This window comes from Erithacus rubecula (assembly GCF_903797595.1).
Source record: "Erithacus rubecula genome assembly, chromosome: 16".
Lineage (NCBI taxonomy): Eukaryota > Metazoa > Chordata > Aves > Passeriformes > Muscicapidae > Erithacus > Erithacus rubecula.
Window position 1 is genome coordinate 14525533 of NC_136668.1, and position 19376 is coordinate 14544908.

A 19376-nucleotide genomic window follows, 5' to 3' on the forward strand; every position below is an offset into this window, starting at 1 on the left:
CACTGGGATTTCATTTGATTGGAAAAATAATAGGAGCCATTTATCTCCATGGCTTTATGGGTTCCCATCAGCCCTGCAGCCCAGCCAGGCTGGGGGGCTGGCAGTGCCCACCCAGAACCTGCTCTTTGGGGACACAATGACCTTCATCCTCACTTTTTGCACCCCACAGCCCCTGTCTGAGGGCCAGGGTGTGCTGGGGGGCACAAAGTCACCCCCTGGGTGGGCACAGCAGTTGCCAGGAGCCATGCAGCAAGTACAACAGTGCCAGGGCTGCCCTCGGCCTGTCTCATGCTGGGCAGCTGTCCCAGCTGGCAGCCGAGCTGGCAGCCCTGTCAATAATAATAATTAAAAATTAATACTAATCAAAAGGGAGAGGCAGATGGCAGCAGACATGCGGCAGGGCTGGAGGTGGGGGTGGGAGGCACGGCAGACAGAGGGGCCTGCAAGGACAGGGATGAGGGGGCCAGGAGTGCTGTGGGGTCTAGTGGGGATGGGAGGTGCAGGTCAAGGGACCCACATGGCACAAGAGGGGTGGGGGATATGGGGCTGGGGTTGCTGTGGGGAACAGCAGGGATGGGGATGGACTGCACTGCTGCAGGGATGGGGTCCTGTGTCCCCCTTTCCATGCAGGGGTGTGGGTCAGTGGTGCTGACTGCCCATGCTGGGTCACCTTGCCAGCAGCTGGCGTGCAGCCATGGCCAGGCACTGCCAGTCCATCTTCTCCCTGAACCACCAGCTCTGGCAGCAAGGACAGATCCTGCCTCTGGCTCCTGGCACATGTCTGGTGCAGGCACCCATTCTTACAACCAGTGAGCGCTGCAGGGTTAAAATCCCCTACATAACTGGGGAAGGAGCTGCTGGCTCCATGCAGGGTGTGTGGGCCGGGAAAGAACAGGCAGCGCCGGCTCACCGTGGGAGTGGGCAGGCAGTGCTGCTGCCGGCGCTGAGGCTGTGCCACGCTGTTCCCACAGTGCCTGAGCCCACCTGCCTGCCCTGCCATCCAGCCGGGGCCACAGCAGGACTCTGCACCTTGCAGGAGGGGTGTGGATACAGAGGACCTGCATCCCCAGCTACTGCCAGCATCCCCAGCATTCCCGGGCTGGAGCTCCCCATGCCCTCCCTGCCAGGCCCTGGAAACGGCACAAGCTGCACCCACCCTCCATCCAGAATCACTGTGGTGTGCAAGGAGGGGTACCCAGGGTGGGGGTACCTACAGCGCACCGTTCCCATGACAACCTCCCGGCAGAGACAGCAGTCGGTGCGGGAGATGCGGGAGCCGAGGGCTGTGTGCCCGCCGGGCACGGGCTCCCACACCCGGCAGGACACAGAGGGCGCAACAGAGGGGCTGCACCTCTGCTTCTTGCTCCCGCATTCGGATCTGCCTGCTCCATCCTGTTTCCTGCAGCTTGGGACAGGCAGGCACGGCATGGCTGGTTCTGGGCTGCTGCTCTCTCGAACTACAGCTGGTTTGCACGGTGGGGAAGTGGTTAAGCGCTTGCAGGGTCGTCCCCAGTGCCAGCAGCAGAAGAGGCAAAGACGGGGACAGTATCTCCTGTCCTGCGCCTCAGGGAGCCTGTACCTGAGAAGGGTCCTTTGCTGTCACTTCTCATCTGGGTGGATACCAGGCTCGGGAACACGGCTGAGCACTCTCCTTCCCCGCAGGGACGGGCTGGCACTTCTTGCTTGGCAGCGGCAGGCGGGGGGAGGCGGCGGGTGGGATGGGGACAGGGACAGGAGCTATGTGGCCACAAATCTGCAGGTATGTCTGCAGCACGGGGCTGTGCAGGCAGTGCCACCGCACCTTTGGGGTGTTCTTCTGGTCCTATATCCCGGCCTGGGTGCCCCCCCAGATGGCTGGCACCTGCTCACAGAGCCTCTCCCTCCCTGAGTCACTGTGCCCATACTGTCCCTGAGACTCTGGTACTGCCCCTGCACTCTGCTCCCTCCCTCAGCTCCCACAGTGGATGCCACCAGCTCCGAGGGACCACCCTGCACCCCTCTCAACATGGATACGTCCAAACATTAGCACCCCCTCCCGTCCTCCCAGCGTGACACAGGGACCACCAGCCACTCTCCCGGCTCACAGGGGAGCAGGTGTCAGCCCCGAGGCTGCCGGGACACAGAGCACATGGCGGTGCCGTCGGTGCCGGTCCTTTCCCTGCCGGCCCTGTGCGCCCTTCTGTGCCCTCACAAGGGGCTGGTGATGCTGCACTCACAGCCGCTCCCTTTCACGGGGGCTGTCAGGCTCCTTGCGTGCCCCAGCTCCACAGCTCTGGCTGGGAGGGCTGGAGTTTCCCGGGCGGTCGATGCGCCCATCGATCCCGCACAGCTCCGCCGGCTGCTCTCCCACCGCCCCGCTAATTAATTGTCTGCTGCTGCTGTGGGAGTGCTGGGCACGGGGGTGCTTGGGCTGCCCGCACCCTGCCCTGCCCGCACCCTGCCTGCTAACCAGCACAGGGGCTTTGCCTCACCCATGTTAAGGAGCCAGCACCCGCTTCAGACCCACCCCAACCCACCTGTGCCACAAAGTGGGGGTCTGTGTCATGATGGAGATGGGACTGACAGACCCAGAGCAGGGTGAGGGGTACAAAGGATGTTTGGGGGGCAGCAAATGGCCACTTTCAGCTCACTAGCTGCCCATGCCCAGAACAACCTCACACTGCTCACAGCTGTGCCCATCCCAGCCTGCCCCCAGCCTGGTGTGGGGACAGGGACTCTGCCTTTGTGCCAGTCTGTAATGAGATTTCTGCTTGGCTGCCTGGATAGAAAATCCCAGCTAGAGGATGCAAAAAGCCTCTCCAAGCCCCAGCAGTCTCCTATCCAGAGCATACAGAGGTACCCCTGCCCCAGCACTCATAGTGCTCCGAGGGGACATCAGGATCAGCTCCATCCAGGAGCACCCACTGCACTCCTTGCCATGGGGCACCCTTGGGATGTGCAGTCCAGAGGCTTCCCTACGGATTTATCCCACTACCTCCTGTCCCATCCCATGCTTGGCACTGGTGCAGCCTCCCCATGCCCAGGCTACACCCTTGGGGACCCCAATCTGCACGCCAGCACCGTGCCCACTCCCCTGTCATCCTGGCTGCCAGCATCTTCATCCCAGTGCTGCCAGATGCCAATTCTCTGTGATGAGGTCCTGACACCCTGATGCTGCTCTGCAGAACTTGTGTGTGCAGGGTGGCACCATGCTGGGCTTCTGGCCACCACAGCAGCAGCAAATCCACCTCCTCAAAAAAGTGGAGGGTGTCTCTGTGGGTGCTGGGGGCTCCAAGGAACAGGCTGTGCCCAATGGGCTTTGCTGCACATCCTGAAGGAGCCCTTCCCACCCCCAGAACCACGAGCCGTTAATCTACTCTTGCAAATGGCTAATTTTGAAAATCCTCTTATCAGAATTAGGTCCTCAACATCCATATTTATTTACTTTTCATTTTCATAATCTTTCTGCTCGTGTGGCTGGGGTTGTTCTCACTGGCTCCATTACTGAGCATCCCTGTGCAGGATGACACCTGGGATGTCCCACACTGTGCCACATTATCCCAAGCCAAGTTGTCCCATGCTAAGCTGTGCTGTGCCATGATCTGTCACTTGTATAACTCTGTTATACAGCACACGTGTTCCTCACGCTTTTGGCTCTACCATCAGCACCAGTGTCCCCTCCCCACTGGGGCACCCTCTTGTCCCATGCCCTCCACAGCCCAGACCCTGCCTGGCGCCAGGGCAGCCCCATCCTGCCCGTGGGTCCCTGCATTATGCATTGTTTATCCGTCAGCACCTTCCCTGTTTGTAACTCAATTAAGCAGGCGCGGTTTTGCTAATACAACGGTGTTTAATATTCGGCTTCCTTAAATACCACAAATGGATAGGGAGGCAGCACACGGGCGATCCATTATACATGAGCTCAAATATCTACTTTAATATTTGATGGGAGTTTAGAAAATCTCAGGGCTGGCCTTGCCCGTGGCTGCCAGGGCTGGGCAGGAGGTCGGGCATGGCACAGGTAGGAGCTTGCCAGGCTCTGTGGTGGTGGGAGCTGCCTCATCTCAGCTGGCCCAGACAAAAGTGGCACCTGGGGCATGTGGTGACAGGTGAGCAGTGCCAGGGAGGTGGCACCCCTAGGGAGCTGGCAGCTGCAGCCCACAGAACCCGGGTGTACCACTGCTCACTAGGTAATGCCCTCCCTCCACCTCCACCTTAATCCAGCCTTTTTCAGAAGAAAGCCCTGACACAATGGCTGTAGCACGTGGCTGAGCCATGACCACAGAACATTGGAGAGGAGAATTAATTTTTAATTCCACCTTAATTACTCTGAGTAATAATCCATTTACAGCACCCAGCGGGACCGGAGTTTCTGGCATCCCCCTGGGGCTCACAGGACACCCAGATGCCAAACATGTGGGGTTGGAGGCACTGGGCCAGCCAGGCACTGCAATCTCCTCCTCAAAGACTCTGATTCCTGTGGCTCCCCATGTGCTGCAGACCCTCACACCACCCTGGCAGGTGATCAGGGGTCTCAGATACCCCCATGGGCATGAGCCAGGAAGACATTGACCCTTGGCAGCAGGACTCAGGGCTCTGGCAGCTGTAGAGCAGGATCTGGCTCATCCATCCCCTCAGTTTCTCCTCAGCAAGAGGGAAAGCAAGCAGAATTAAAAGTGATCTCCCCAATCTGTATTAATTAGAGTTTATTCATTCGTCAGTGCACCCTGCCACTTCACTGATGACCCAGCTGTGCTGGCCTGCAGTGCAGGAGGGACATGCAGGGTGACACCACACAGCCTTGGCAAGGCACCTCCAGGGCATGAGCAGCACCAGCACACGGTGAGGGGAACTGAGAGAAGCTGAGGCTGGGCTGGGCACCGGGACAGGGAGGATGCAGTGGGTGCCCAGGGGGTGGGAGTGCTGCTGCTGGCACTGCCGGCACAGTGCCAGGAGCAGGAGCTGGAAGCCATCCCAGGAGAGAGGTGCAAGGAGCAGATGGGACTGGCATCACACTTGGGACCCCCAGCCCCTTCCCCCCAGGGCAGCACCATGCTGGGTGCCCACCTCAGGTGCCATCTGCACTGGGTACCCCCACCTTGCCCTGCCTGCTGCTTGCCTGGGGGGTTTGGCCACCGTGGGAGCCCAAGCTGGGGGTCCCGGCGCTGCGGGGGAGCTCGCCCCGGTTCCCATGGCAGCCCCCCGGAGCTCATGTGCAGAGCGGTGACTTCAGCAGGAGCAGATGGAGCCGCAAGGAGTAAAAACATCCTGTTTCCATGCAAATGCCATCAGTAATAACGAGCCAGCCTGAAGGAGGGTTGTTATTGCTATGCCAGAGCTCTGCTTGCAGGGCCTGGGGGTCTCCTCTGCCACTGGCCCCCACCAATGTCCAGGCAGATGTCCTGGGGCTCGTGGATCTGCCTGGAGCAGCACGGTGGGATGAAAATCGGCACCCACGGTGTCACCCCACAATCGTTGCCCTACCTGTGTGCATGGCTGGTCCTGACTGCATTGGCACAGGAGGTCCCGGGAGGTGTGTGATGATGGGAGATGGCTCTGGTCTCATCCTGGAGTGGGGCTGGCAGCAGGCTCAGCTCTGCCTGCCACTGCCAGCACGGCACTGGGGTGGAAGGAGGCCACGACACAGCTGGTGCCACCCGGGAGAGCTGCGCTGGCTTCACACTCTTCAGCACTTGAAGGCATCAGAGCAGTTGTTAATTGTTCCTGATGCCGCTAATGAAATTATTGCTGCACGACACTGGGAGCCACAGCCTAGCCCCTGCTGCTGGGGACAGGGCTGCCATGCTGTAGGCTTTGGCTGCCACAGGGTTTGGGGAGCACCCCAGTCACCTCAGTACAGCCTCAACCCCCGGCGACCTTTGCCCCTTGCCCACATTGCAACTGCCCACTGGTGACGGTGGCACTGCTTGTGGGCACCTTGGCAGGGTGCAGGGATGGGACAGAGAGGGAAGGGGCCACATCCTGCAGCCACATCCCTCGGGAGAGGTCAGTGTGGCTGAGCACTGAGGCCAGACGCTGTGTACGGCAGTAAGGTGGGGCCCCACAGGTGCCGCCAAGATTGTGGTCCCTCTTCTGTGACATTTCCCGTGGGGTGCCAGGCTGGGTTGGGGAGCATACCCTGGCAGCACCTGGTGGTGAAGCAGGGACTTGGGGCAAAGTGGGGTGTGGAGGGGAGATGAAACGCGTAGCAGGTGTGAGCTGCTGGGGGGTGTCCCGGGGGGCGCAGAGCCCGCGGGCATCCCGGAGAGGGGAGTGACGCCGTGCCGGGGGAAGCGCCGTGCCCGGGGGGGATGCGAACCGGGAGAGCCGCGCTGCGCTGCACTCGGGGACGGTGCGGACGGTCCCCCCGTGCCGGCTCGGGTGTGTGCAGAGTCGAGGGGGTGCAGTGCCAGCGGGGGGAGCGGTGCCGGCGTTGCGGGCGGGGGGCGGCGGCGGGGGCGCGCCCAGCTGTTGCGCCGTCCCTTCCGCGGGCGGGTCCGCGCTCCCGCCCCGCATTGGCGGCGCCCGGGCGGAGCGGAGCGGCGCGGCGGCGGGCGGCAGCCGCGGCGGGGCCGGTGGCGGTGGCGGGGGCGCCATGGCCCGCTGAGGGCGGCGCGGAGCGCGGCCCGCCCTGCTCCCTCGCCCCGCAGCGCTCCGCGGGGCGCGCCATGGGTGCGCGGCCGCCCCGCCGCCGGGCCCCCCCCGCCGCCGCCGCCGCTGCCGCCGCCGCGCCGGGGCCGCTCGGTGCCCTGCTCGCCGCTGCCCTGCTCGCCGCCGCCGGTGAGTCACCGCGCACCTCCCGCGGGCTCTGGGCGGGAGGGGGGACCCGGCACCGGGACTGGGCGCCGGGCAAGGTCACCCGGGGAGCGGCGGAGAGTGGGCGTCCTGCGGGACGCCGGTGCCCTCCCGGGGACGGGGGTTGTTCCTTCGCCGTGCGGGATGCCCGCTGGCTGTGGGAGGTTCGGGTGCTGGTGGAGCGCCCTCCCGGACTGGGGATGTGCCCCCCGCCTCACGGCGGGCACTGCCGCCCCCCGCCCCTTGCCCAAGCGTGGCCGCACACGCGTGTCCCGCCGGCGCTGCCCCGGACGCTGCCCGCACTGGGGGATGCTGGCGCTCCCCACGACGGCTCCGCTCCCCCGGGGCCCTACCAGCGCCGGGCAGCGGTGTCCGCAGCGCACCTGCCCCGCGCGTGGTGTCCCTGCCCCACGCACAGCATCCCTGCCGCTGGCACAGCGTTTCTGCCGCTGCCATCACTTGGCCGGGACGCGGAGGACCGCGGTGATGGGATGGCTCGGAGGGTGCTGTCACACCGCGGGGGTGCGCGGGGGTGGTCGTGACGCGGGGAGTATGCGGGACTGTATCGGTGGTGCTGCAGACGCGGACGGTCCAGAGCACGGCTGCCCCCGGCAATGCCCCCCCGGGCGGGACCCGGCGGGAGCGGGAGCGGCCGGGTGGAGCCCCGGGGCTTGGTGGCTCCAGCGGCCGGTCCGTGGGGTCGTTGGCCGGGAGTACGGTGGGTGCCCGGGGCTGGCGGCCGCTGGCAGGTGTCACGGCAGACGGGAAGTGGCGGCTGCAGACAAAGGACCAGGCTGGGGGCGGGGAGCCGCGCGAGGCTGGACGTGAGCTCTGCGGGGCGTCCGGGGTGGGGGGGACTCCCCCTCTGCGCCCCAGGGTCCCAGGCCACTGACCCTCCACCCGCCAGCAGAGATTTCCCCTAGCATGGTTTCAGTGTGTTGGTGGGCATGGCAGATACCCAGAGGAGCTGCAGCCCCAGTGCTCCCCGTAACCGTCTGGGCATCCCCAGGGACTCTGCGTTCCCAGCATGGCCCCGTCTGCAGGGGGACGCTGCAGAGACGGCGTGGTGGGTGGGCACCTCTTGGGTGCAGGGGACTCTATACGGGTGCCGTGGGTACCGAACCCCAGCTGGGCAGGGACCACGGCTGTCCCCACGGAACCCTTGGGAACTGTGAGGATGGATGGAGATGGGGGGCAGCAGGGCGGAGGGTGCAGCAGAGCAGCCCTGTGACGGGAGGTGTGAGGAGCTCGGAGGTGCCAGCACGGCTCGGGCAGTGTGCTGTGGTGCTGGTCCCCATCACTCTCTTGGCAGGCAGCTCACAGCCGGCCGCGGCACAACTGAGCCCAGTCACCTGCACAGGCACTGCTTGGCATGAACGGGGCAGGGCTGGGCCTCTGCTCCAGCCTGGCAAGGCATGGCACAGCATGCACGGCGTGGCATGGCACGGTGCCCCTCACTAGGGTCGTCAAGTCACAGGCTGGGGACAGCGAACCCAGGTGTCCAGGCAAAGGGCTCCTGCCTGCTGTGGAGCAGCAGCCATGCCTGTGGGCTGCCCACCCGCTGGTGCCCGCAGGGGAAGGGCGAGAACAGCAGCGAGGACTGAGGGTCACTCATGGGCAGCAGTGAGAGGCAAGCTCCCAAGGTGGGGAGCTGCCTTTTCAGCTGCTGCACTGGCAGGTGGGCAAGGGCAGAGGACCAGGGTTCTTCCCAAGAACTGTCCCTACCCCAATTGCGCCTGGGCCCTTCCCCTTGGCATCACTGCAGCCAGTGCCAGGCCCTAGTGCATCTCCTGCCCCAGCCCCACAGCAGCTCCTGCTCCATCTCCTCTGGTCGGGGCCACAGGCTCTGCTCTAATCACACAAGAGCCACGTTGTGCTGATGACTTCACTGGGCTGCAGGAACCCCCAGGCTCCAGCAGACAGCCCCCACCCACTACACTCCACAGCCTGATGCCCCACAGCCTGGCACCCCAGGTCGTTGCACATCCAGCATCCTCCAGCCTGTGCGTGGCTGGGCGCCGGTGGCTCCGTGGGGCAGCAGGAGCGCAGGGTGGCAGGCAGGGCTGGCGTGTGCCGGGCACCGGGAAGCTGCCGTGCCGGCTGCCAGCACGAGCACGCGGCAGACGCAGCCTGCCCAGGGCTGTTTGTTCTGGCGCGGTGCCACGCGGGGCTGGCACTACATCAAACCGTGCGGAGCCTGGCAGGTGCTTGCGGGAGGGAATCGGGATGCTGACGGTGCCACCAGGGGCTGGGCACCCCCAGCGTCACTGTGGGCAGCTCACAGCCTGGCCCACCTGGGTGGCCAGCAGCACACAAGACCACCCTGCTACTGGTGCTGGTGCCCAAGGGGTGTTAGCATGGGGACTGAGTGTTGTGCATGTCCCACTGTCCTCCCTTCCCTGTGCCCACGGGTGCACCCTCTGTGCCTGCACTGCTCTGTCTGTCAGCACAATCACTGGTCTATGTATTGCATGTCTGCCCATGGGAAGGCGGAGGTGGTTTGGCTCCAGACTGGGCACACTGGGACCCTGTCCTCATCCAGTCAGTCCCAGTTGCCCAGTACCCCTTGGCTCTGACGTCTTCCTGCTCTTTGGGTGCTGCTTCTGGGGGGATGTCAGGCAGGTTGCTCCCCATGAGCCCCCAGACTCTGCTCTGCTGGGGCTCCTGCAGGATGGCGTTCTCAGGTCCCAGTCCCTCAGCCAGCCCTTGCTGCCACAGGGCTGTGGGGAGCCAGGGCTGCCATCATCACTGGGTGACACGTGTGGGTGAGAGGAGAGAGACCGTGGGGCTGGACCCTGGCACCTGGGACTGTTGTCCCCTGCACATTCTGGTGGGATGCAGGACTGAGCGTGACCTTGACACTCCTTCCAGTGGGGCCAGGGCTTGGCAGGGCTTTTGTGTCTCACTGTCAGTTAAAGGAAAGCCAGGAAACCCACTCAGCTTCCCGGGACTGAGACTCCAGTGACAGTTCCCACACGTTGCACTGGGCCAGTCTTGTGTCCCCCACCATCCTATTGCCAGACTGGGTTGGGGGACCCCCTCCTCCTCCACCGAGCACGGGACCCCTTCCCATGCCGTGCTGCTGAGAGGGGCTGGCAGGTTTTGGCAGGAGTCCTGCCAGCACAGAGAGTCTGGGAGCTGTAGGGCTCTTCAGCTACCCAGAGCTGGCCGGGGACATGTTCCCTCTCAGCCCGGGCTCTCTGTGTGCCTGGGAAAGAAAGCCCATCACTGGATACCGGGGCTGGTAGCCCTCAAGCAGGCATAGGCGGTCCCTGGAGAGGGGCTGCCACCCTCGGCTGTCTTTGGTGGCACTGGCACCATTGTTCTCAGACCCTGGCACGGTGCAGCGTGGGTCATGTGCGGGCACAGCCAGGGCGTGCAGCCCTGGGCGGGCGCTGGGAGCCCTGCCCGCCCTGGCACATGCTAATTGCATGTAATGGGGAGAGCAATATCAGCTCAAATCCGTAATTAGGCAGCTCCATTGTCATGCAAACCCGCCTAATTCATTCACAACCAGCACTCGCTTCATCAGCACCCAGACGCTGCCAGGCACTCACCGGGAGACAGGCACCTCCACCCAGCCTGCCCCGTTGCACGCGTGGGCCACACGCCTGAGGGGCCCGGACAATGGCCAGCTTGTGGGGACATGCCAGAAAATTGGGGACACGGTCCCAGGGCAGGCGGGGACAGCCCCGGGAACACGGTGCCCATTGGAGCGTGGAGGCCACGTTGGCATCGTGTGCCCACAGTCGCATCGTCCCCAGGGCTCAGCACACGCCAGGCTGGCCAGGAGCCAGGTGCTGCTGCCCAGCATTGGCATCCGACCCTGCTGGCCCTCTTCCCAGCCGGGGCTGGCACTGGCACCGCCTGGTGTTGCCGTGGGACTGTGTGGGGTGGAGAGGTGGGTGGGTGCAAAGGAAGCATTGATGATGTCTGGATGCACCAGGTGAGGGCTGGAGCAGCTGGGCAGTGCTGGGCAGTGCTGGGCTGTGCTGGATGATGCTGTGGCCCATGGCTGGGGGGTCTCTCAGAGACAACACTAGCTCATGTGGCTCAGAGCCAGCCTCTCCCAGCAGGATGGTGCCCAGCTCAAAGCCTCAGACGAGCTTTTTGATTGTGACGAGTTGTGCCAGTTCCCTTCTCTGCACCCTGCAGAGAGCAAAGTGCCAGTGACGGGGACCCCTGCATGCAGGGTTGGCACCCCCAGGCTCCCCTGGGAACAGATGGGCACCCTCTGCCCTCCTCCTGATGCCCACTCTTCCCTCGTTAAGGCCGGAGCAATCAGCAGCAATTATGGCTTTAATTACCTGCTGCTGGGGCACAGGCCGAGTGCCGGCAAAGTGCGAGGAAATCTTTCATGTTAATGGTGTGCCAGGCCTGGCATAGACACGATGGATGGGGCACCAGCTGGGAGTGAATCTGCCGGCTGCAAAGCCCAGGAGGATTTGGGGAGGTCCACAGAGGGGCACAGTAGGGGAGGCAGGTACTGGCATTGAGGTCCCCACACTGCTATGGGGACCCCCAGAGTGGCAGCAGCAGGCAGGGGAGCCTGCAGGGGGTGAGGGCAGAGGGAGGATGGGGTGGGATGCCCTGTGGGGGGTGGCTGATGTGGTGGGCAGCAGTGTTGAGAGAGAACCGTGCCATTGGAGCACTGTCCCACTGCAGGCAGCCACCTGCTCCCTGCCAGGGGAGTGCCACAGGGGAATCCACCGGGGGCTGGCACTGCCGCAGCACCGGCGGGCAGCCTCCCCTCGCCAAGAACACGCTGACCTTCTCAGTGTCTCCTCGCAGCAGGTACAGAGACACCCATCAGGCTGCTCCCGGCACCACTGGGGGCTTTGGCTCTGTCACCCAGGAAGCATCAGCCCCTTGAGGACCAGAGGGAATGTACTGGGGCACCCACTGGAGTCTGGTGTGTTCTATCCATGTCCCCCCCCGCTACCCCCCCAAAATGGGCAGTGCAGTGTCCTGCGGTCTCTCCTTGACCAGTAACACCAGTACATCTGGTGTTTCTGATGCTGGGGGGCCCAGGTGCTACGGTGAGAGGCTGTGTGACCAGCTGGGGTGGCAAGGAACAAGGGGAGCTCTGTACATGGGGGGCAGGAGCAGCTGGGGGTCCCACAGTGCTGTGATGAAGGCAAAAGTGGGTGCCCAGAGCTCACAGCAGGGTGTCCCCATCCCCTTGCACCCTGAGGTGGATGTCGCAGACTTGTTCACCAGCCCACTACCCTTCCCCTCCATCAGGCACCACTCGTTAGCCCACGTGTTGCGGGGGGATAATTGATATTAAAGCCCTGCTTAATGCACCGACTTTACCGGCTGAGATTTATCGGCGCTGGAGCAAACTGTGCTCCCAGAAATCCCTTTGACTGCAGGGAGAACGGCCGAGGCTCTGCCCTGCCACGCTGAGGGGAGGGGGGGGCGAGGGGTGTGTGGAACCCATCGCCCCTCCACCCCACCCCGTCCGCTTGTTCCCCGTCCCCACCGAAGTTCCGCGGTTCCCTTTGCCAAGGTGACATAAGCATCTCGCCTGTTTCCATGACAACGCAGCGGCAGGTGAGCGCGGGGAGGATGCGGGAGCCGGCACGCGCCGCGTGGGGGGCCGCTGCCCACGCCGGGCCCGCACCCACGGGCTGGGGCGGCCACGCTTTGGGGGGGCTGGGGGGGCACGGAGGTGGCTGCAGGGCGCCCATGGGATGCAAGGTGCCCGCAGAGTGTGCGGCATCCACAGTGCGTGAGATCCCCGAGGTGTTTGGCGTGACTGCGGTGCGTGGGGTGGCCGTGGTCCATAGGGTGGTCGCAGGGTGCGTGGGGCGCTTGTTGTGTTCCCTACACGGTGTGTAAGCTGCCCGTCAGGGGTGCCTATAGTGCATGGAGCACCCAGAGCACAGTCCCTCTGCTCCCTCACGGGGCTCCATGCCAGCTCCAGCCTCCTGGCTGTGCCACATCCATGCCCACAGCACAGCACAGAGCCCCATCGGTGCCTGGCACGGTGCTCAGCAGCAGGACATCCAGGGCTGGGCAGCACGCCGGCTCTGCCGCTCACTGCACATCCCCAGCTCTGTTTGCTGTCCGTGCTCCCCCCGCCCCGCTCACAAGACACCCAGCACAGCACGCTTGGGTGGGCAGTTGGGGGGGCTCAGTACCCATCCTGCATCCTGCATGCCTTGCTGCTGGTCCCAGGCTTCCTGCGCCCCTCCACTCAGCCGTGATGGATAGACACGCAGCTCGGCAATCGCTGTACTCATTTCACGTGTGATTAAAAAGCTGGTCCCGCAGCACAGTTCACCCGGCGCGTCTGCCACAGCCGCCCGGGCGGGAGGCAGCCGCGATGCTGTGCAGCAGCAAACATGACATTTCATAAATAAATTGGGTTTATTTACCCAGCGCCCACGTGCCAGCGTGGCTAGTGCAGTGCGGGCACCCGGCGTGCCCGAGCAGCAGGCACAGCGGTGCGACCCGCGGGTGACGCGGTGCCGCAGGCGGCACAGGGACCGCAGCGCCGGGGACCGCAGCGCCTGTCCGTGCCGTGACCCCTGGGCTGGCCCCAGGCTGCGGCTGGGGGGGTCGTTAAACCGGTGAAATATGAAATGCCTGTATATCCCCGACAGGAGTTTTAATTAAATTAATTGCCAGTGACATTGTAAAAGTGCTGATGGGGTAATAACCGGCGCGTTATAGTCGCCGTTTATCTTCCCCGCGTAAATTAGCTGCCGCACCTTGCGCGTCCCGGCGGGCATCGCGGAGGGGTCGTGGGCACCCACTCGCCTGCTCTGAGGGGTCTGAGCCGGCTGGGGGGAGCAGCAGGGCCTGGAGGGTCCCTGGGGGACACAGCCAGGGCTCAAGGGACCCCCGTGTCCCTCGCGTTCTCGTCACGCAGGCGGCCGTGCCAGGCGGGAGCCAACCGGGGTGGGCACAGGCAGTGGGGTCCCATGGGCACTTGGGGAGTGGCTGGTGGTTGCCAAACGAAGGTACTTAATTACTGCGCATTCCATCCCATTTAATTGCTTATTAAATCCTAACCAGCCAATTAGCAGCAGCAATTACAGCTTCATTCAGTGACACAATCACTATTTTATCGTTTGTTAATCAAATGCTTATTTAGGGCCCTGGTTTATTAACTCTTTCCGTAGTAAGCACCGACGGGGCGGGGGGAAAAGAGGCACCTGGCCGTGTCTGGGTTGGGGGGGGTGTGGATATCGTGGGACTGTGCCATGTGTCATGTCCCCATGGGGACATGTGTGTGCAGCACTGAGCCATCCTCACCACCCTGGGGACAGCCAGCCCCCATGTGCCATGTCAGGGTGGGTGTCAGTGTCACAGGATAGGGCGCACTGCTGTGTCACCCTGCCGTGTCACCTCTGCTTGTCCAGCATCCCTGTGCCATTCTGAGGTGCAGCAGGGCAGGATGTGGCCCCTGGTCAGTGCCTCACAGCGTGCTGGAGAAAGGGGTAGCAGGCGCCCCGGAGGCGTGAGCAATGGCCCTTGTTGGTCACACTACATTTCCTTTTCATTAGTGCTAAGTGTGGACATGAGGGATCGGCAAAGGTTCAGCGGGCACAGCCACTGTGTGGCTGCTTTCCCTGATGGATGGCAGGGTTGGAGAGGGCTGCCGCACTGCTGGTGGAGGGGACAGTGGTGAGGCACAGGGCCACTGGCATGTGGCTGTGCCACCGTGGGTGATGTCCCAGCCAGGGCACGTGGAGGTGGCCGAGCCCCATCTCCCCACAGGTGCTCAGCAAAGCGCGACTGTGGCCAACCCAGCATCTGGAGCATCCTCGGACCTGCTGCCGCACTTCCAGCTGGAGCCGGAGGATGTCTACATTGTGAAGAACAAGGCAGTGAGCCTGGCCTGCCGTGCCACCCCTGCCACCCAGATCTACTTCAAGTGCAATGGCGAGTGGGTGCACCAAGGTGACCACGTTACGCAGCACAGCACCGACCGCAGCACTGGTGAGCGCCAGCAGGAGGGGCGGTGCCAGCCCCGCTCCTGGGAAGCCACGTGTGCCACTCTTGGCGGGGCTTGCATGGGGCTGGGGCCACGGGGACAGCTCCCAACATGCCAGTGTGACGTGCCACTCTCTGGTCCCAGGGCTGCCAGTGATGGAAGTGCGCATCGAGGTCACCCGCCAGCAAGTGGAGAAGATCTTTGGGCTGGAGGAGTACTGGTGCCAGTGCGTGGCCTGGAGCTCCTCTGGCACCACCAAGAGCCAGAAAGCCTTTGTGCGCATTGCCTGTGAGTGTCTGCAGGTGTCTGGACTGAGTGTGGGGTGCTGGCCTCAGATCCCCATCTCACCCCTGTGTCTCCCCAGATCTGCGCAAGAACTTCGAGCAGGAGCCAACAGCCAGGGAGGTCTCCATTGAGCAGGGCATCGTGCTGCCATGCCGCCCTCCCGAGGGCATCCCCCCGGCCGAGGTGGGTCCCTGCAGCCAGGCAGGATGGGATGCAGCTGAGGGTGATGATGTGTGATTCCAGACAGGCACCCAGTGACATCCCTGTGCCCTACAGGTGGAGTGGCTGCGCAATGAGGAGCTGGTGGATCCCGCACTGGACGCCAACGTCTACGTGACACCAGAGCACAGCCTGGTGCTACGTCAGGCCCGCCTGGCCGACACTGCCAACTACACCTGCGTGGCTAAAAACATCGTGGCCCGTCGCCGCAGCGCCTCTGCTGCCATCACCGTCTATGGTATGGCCCCTCCATGCCAGTCCCCACCACGCTGCCCTGGTGTCACTCTCCCTGTCCTGTCCCTCCCTGCGTCCCCTTATTAGTGGCAGGGCACTGACAGGTCCCTCTCCACCCAGTGAACGGCGGCTGGTCGACGTGGACGCAGTGGTCGGGCTGCAGCACCAGCTGTGGACGGGGTTGGCAGAAGCGGAGCCGGACGTGCACCAACCCCACACCCCTCAATGGGGGTGCTTTCTGTGAGGGCCAAAATGTGCAGAAAACCGCCTGCACCACCCTCTGCCCAGGTACCTGCCCTGCTCGGGGCACTGCCAGCGCCCCGTCGTGCCGATGCTGCACTCCCCACTGCGCCCATTGCAGTCCCTGTCCCCACCAGATGTCTTGTCCACCAATTCCCCTGTGTGTCCGTCTCTGCCGGCCCTGGGGCAGGGAAGGGGGGTGGCAGCAGGGTGCTGACCCCAAGCTGTGCCTGCAGTGGACGGCGCCTGGTCGGAGTGGAGTAAGTGGTCGGAGTGCGGGGCCGAATGCACACACTGGCGCAGCCGCGAGTGCTCGGAGCCAGCGCCGCGCAACGGAGGCCGGGATTGTCATGGCCCCGAGCTGGACACCCGCAACTGCACCTCTGAGCTCTGCACCCACGGTGAGCACAGTGGAGATGGCAGGGCTGTCCCCTGGGAGAGGGGACTGGGAGGTGGCCTGAGTGCTGATTCCCTGCCCCACGCAGCTACCCCCGGCGCAGAGGATGTAGCACTGTACGTGGGGCTGGTGGCCGTGGCCGTGTGCCTGGTGCTGCTGCTGCTGGTGGGGGTGCTGGTGTACTGCCGCAAGAAGGGGGGTCTGGACGCTGATGTGGCCGATTCCTCCATCCTCACCGCCGGCTTCCAGCCCGTCAGCATCAAACCTAGCAAGGCTGGTGAGTGAGTGTTGCAGGGACAGTGCACCCACACTGGGACACGGTGTCCCTTGGACCTGCAGGTGGCCATACCTGCCAGGGTGTCTCTGGGTGGGGGCTGCCTGCTGCAGGGCATCCCTGGGTGGGGTTCTGTGGCCTGTGAGTCCCTGGTTTTGAGTTGATTCTTTGCCTTATGGGATCCCTGATCTAGGGGCAGGGACGCTGTATGTTAGAGTTCCTGACTGTGGAGTCAGTGCTCTGTCACATAGGGTTAGATCCCCAGGGGTGGTGGCTGTGCCCTGTGGGGTCCTCACTATGAGGCAGGGACTGTATGCTCCATGCCCACGCACCACTGGTGAGGACCCCTGTTTCTGCCTTGCCCCGGCGCCATGGTTGCTTGCTCTGTGCTGCAGACAACCCCAGCCTGCTCACCATCCAGCCAGACCTCAGCACCACCACCATGACATACCAGGGCTCGCTCTGCCCACGCCAGGACGGTCCTGCCAAGCTCCAGCTGCCCAACGGGCACCTGCTGAGCCCGCTGGGTGCCGGCCGGCACACGCTGCACCACAGCTCACCCGCTGCCGAGGGCGCTGACTTCGTGGCCCGGCTCTCCACGCAGAGCTACTTCCGCTCCCTGCCCCGCGGCACCAACAACATGGCCTATGGCACCTTCAACTTCTTGGGGGGGCGGCTCATGATCCCCAACACAGGTACAGCGGGGTGGGCATTCCAGAGCACTGCCCAGGCCAGGCAGGGTTCTCACGGGGCTCACCCCCTGCCTGCACCCCCATTCCCACCCAGGGATCAGCCTGCTCATCCCGCCCGATGCCATCCCACGGGGGAAGATCTATGAGGTCTACCTGACTCTGCACAAGCAGGAGGAGGTGAGGTAGGTGCTGGGGCTGCTGGGGCACAGGGCTGTTGGAGGGGGTTCTGTCCTGACTCAGCTGCCCCCATTGCTGCCCCAGGCTGCCCCTAGCTGGCTGCCAGACGCTGCTGAGCCCCATCGTCAGCTGTGGCCCCCCCGGGGTCCTCCTCACCCGCCCCGCCATCCTGGCCATGGGGCACTGCGTGGAAGCCAGTGCTGAGAACTGGAGCATCCGGCTGAAGAAGCAGTCGTGCGAGGGCACGTGGGAGGTGAGCAAGGGCGAGGGGTTTCAGGGATGGAGGAGGGGCAGCCACGGCTGAGGTGCATCTCTGCCTGGGTGCCGCAGGACGTGCTGCAGCTGGGCGCTGAGCCGTGCACGGAGCTGTACTACTGCCAGCTGGAAGCGCAGGCTTGCTACGTGTTCACGGAGCAGCTGGGGCGCTTCGCCCTGGTCGGGGAGTCCCTCAGCATGGCGGCCTCCAAGCGCCTCAAGCTGGTCCTGTTCGCGCCTGCCGCCTGCCCCTCGCTCGAGTACAACATCCGCGTCTACTGCCTCAGTGACACCCAGGACGTCCTCAAGGTACCGGGGTCCCCAGCCTGCCCATCCCGGCTTGGAGCGAGAGTCGCGCTCCTGGAGTGCAGCATCTCCTGCCTGACTGCTGCTTGTGCTGGCAGGAGGTGATCCAGCTGGAGAAGCAGCTGGGAGGGCAGCTGATCGGAGCCCCCCGGGTGCTGCACTTCAAGGACAGCTACCACAACCTGCGCCTCTCCATCCACGATATGCCCAGCTCCCTCTGGAAGAGCAAGCTCCTCGCCAGCTACCAGGTGAGGAGTCTGGCCAGTGTGTGAGGTTGTGTATAGAGGTGCAGGGAGGTGTCTCTGCCACTCTGACACACCCAGCTCTGTCAACCCACTGCAGGAGATCCCCTTCTACCACATCTGGAGCGGGCTGCAGCCCTTCCTGCACTGCACCTTCACCCTGGAGCGCCTGAGCACCAGCACCTGTGAGCTGGCCTGCAAGATCTGGGTCTGGCAGGTGGAGGGAGACGGGCAGAGCTTCACCGTCAACTTCAACATCGCCAAGGTGAGGGCAGGACTGGGCCACTCCTGGGGTGGCCATAGGATTGCCTCACATCCCTTTCCCTTCTCCGCTCATGTCCTCCCCTAGGACACAAGGTTTTCAGACTGGCTGGTCCCCGATGAGGTGGGCACCCCGGCTCTGGTGGGCCCCAGTGCCTTCAAGATCCCCTTCCTCATCCGCCAAAAGATCATCAGCAGCCTGGACCCGCCGGGCACACGGGGAGCTGACTGGAGGACACTGGCACAAAAGCTCAACCTTGACAGGTAATGAAGACTGAGGACAGTGCTGGGGATGGGGTGGCATGGTGGATGGAGGCAGGGGTTCTGGCTTCATCCTGCACAGATGGATGGATGCTGGAATGCTGTGGGATCCTGGGAGAGGGCTGCTGCACAAGGTGAGGCTAGCTGGTAATGGGATGTGGAGCCATCCCTGTGCCCTGACATGGTCCCTCTGTCCTCTTCCAGCCATCTCAGCTTCTTCGCCTCGAAGGCCAGCCCCACCGCCATGATCCTCAACTTGTGGGAAGCACGGCACTTCCCCAATGGCAACCTCTCCCAGCTGGCTGCTGCCGTGGCCGAGGTGGGCAAGCAGGACGGTGCCCTCTTCTCCGAGGCCGAGTGCTGAGCATGGCGGGTCCCAGGGGACCACCACGATGGGGCTGAGGGGGGCCCTGGCTGGCCCACCAGGCTCCTACTGCCCACAGCGCCATGAGGAGGCTGCCTGGCCCCCTTGGGAGGGCAGGATGCCCCTGCCCCATGGCAGCCAGGCCTTCCAGCACTGTGGCAGTGGGACTCAGCCCAGCCCCAGGGGTCCCAGAGCCCCAAGGAGGGGATCTGGGGGGGCACTGGGTGTGCGTCGTGCGTGCGGTGCCGTCGTGCTGTCTGCGTGTGGGGCCAGCTGGCCCCGGGCCCCGTGCCGTGTTGTGTAAAGCCCGTTTTTTTAATTCTGTATTAAGTGCATTCAAGTATTTACACTTGGCCTTATGTACATAGCGGTGCCGCGGGCGGGGGGTCTGCCGGACGTGAATGTAAATAAATTCGATATATATTGCTATGTGGGGCTATGCCCGGC

At 63.8% G+C, this 19376-nt stretch overlaps 1 protein-coding gene across 5 annotated transcripts; it reads left to right on the plus strand.

Moving 5' to 3' along the window:
* Positions 1 to 6647: 6647 nt before the first annotated feature.
* UNC5A (unc-5 netrin receptor A) lies at positions 6648 to 19357 on the plus strand (the record flags this gene model as incomplete). 5 transcript variants are annotated; one of them, XM_079319854.1, is made up of 16 exons in its annotated part: positions 6648 to 6759; positions 14506 to 14727; positions 14867 to 15010; positions 15087 to 15190; positions 15284 to 15464; positions 15581 to 15748; positions 15937 to 16101; positions 16186 to 16374; positions 16767 to 17066; positions 17158 to 17245; positions 17325 to 17493; positions 17571 to 17804; positions 17900 to 18049; positions 18144 to 18308; positions 18393 to 18568; positions 18770 to 19357. In XM_079319854.1, 16 exons carry the CDS (start codon positions 6648 to 6650, stop codon positions 18927 to 18929), a joined length of 2727 nt encoding a protein of 908 aa, XP_079175980.1. In that variant the 3' UTR covers positions 18930 to 19357. The 5 variants fall into 5 exon arrangements, with proteins under 5 accessions (XP_079175980.1, XP_079175981.1, XP_079175982.1 ...); XM_079319855.1 differs by lacking the exon at positions 6648 to 6759 and adding an exon at positions 11102 to 11257 and having other exon boundaries at positions 18770 to 19314; XM_079319857.1 differs by lacking the exon at positions 6648 to 6759 and adding an exon at positions 12092 to 12330.
* Positions 19358 to 19376: the final 19 nt, after the last annotated feature.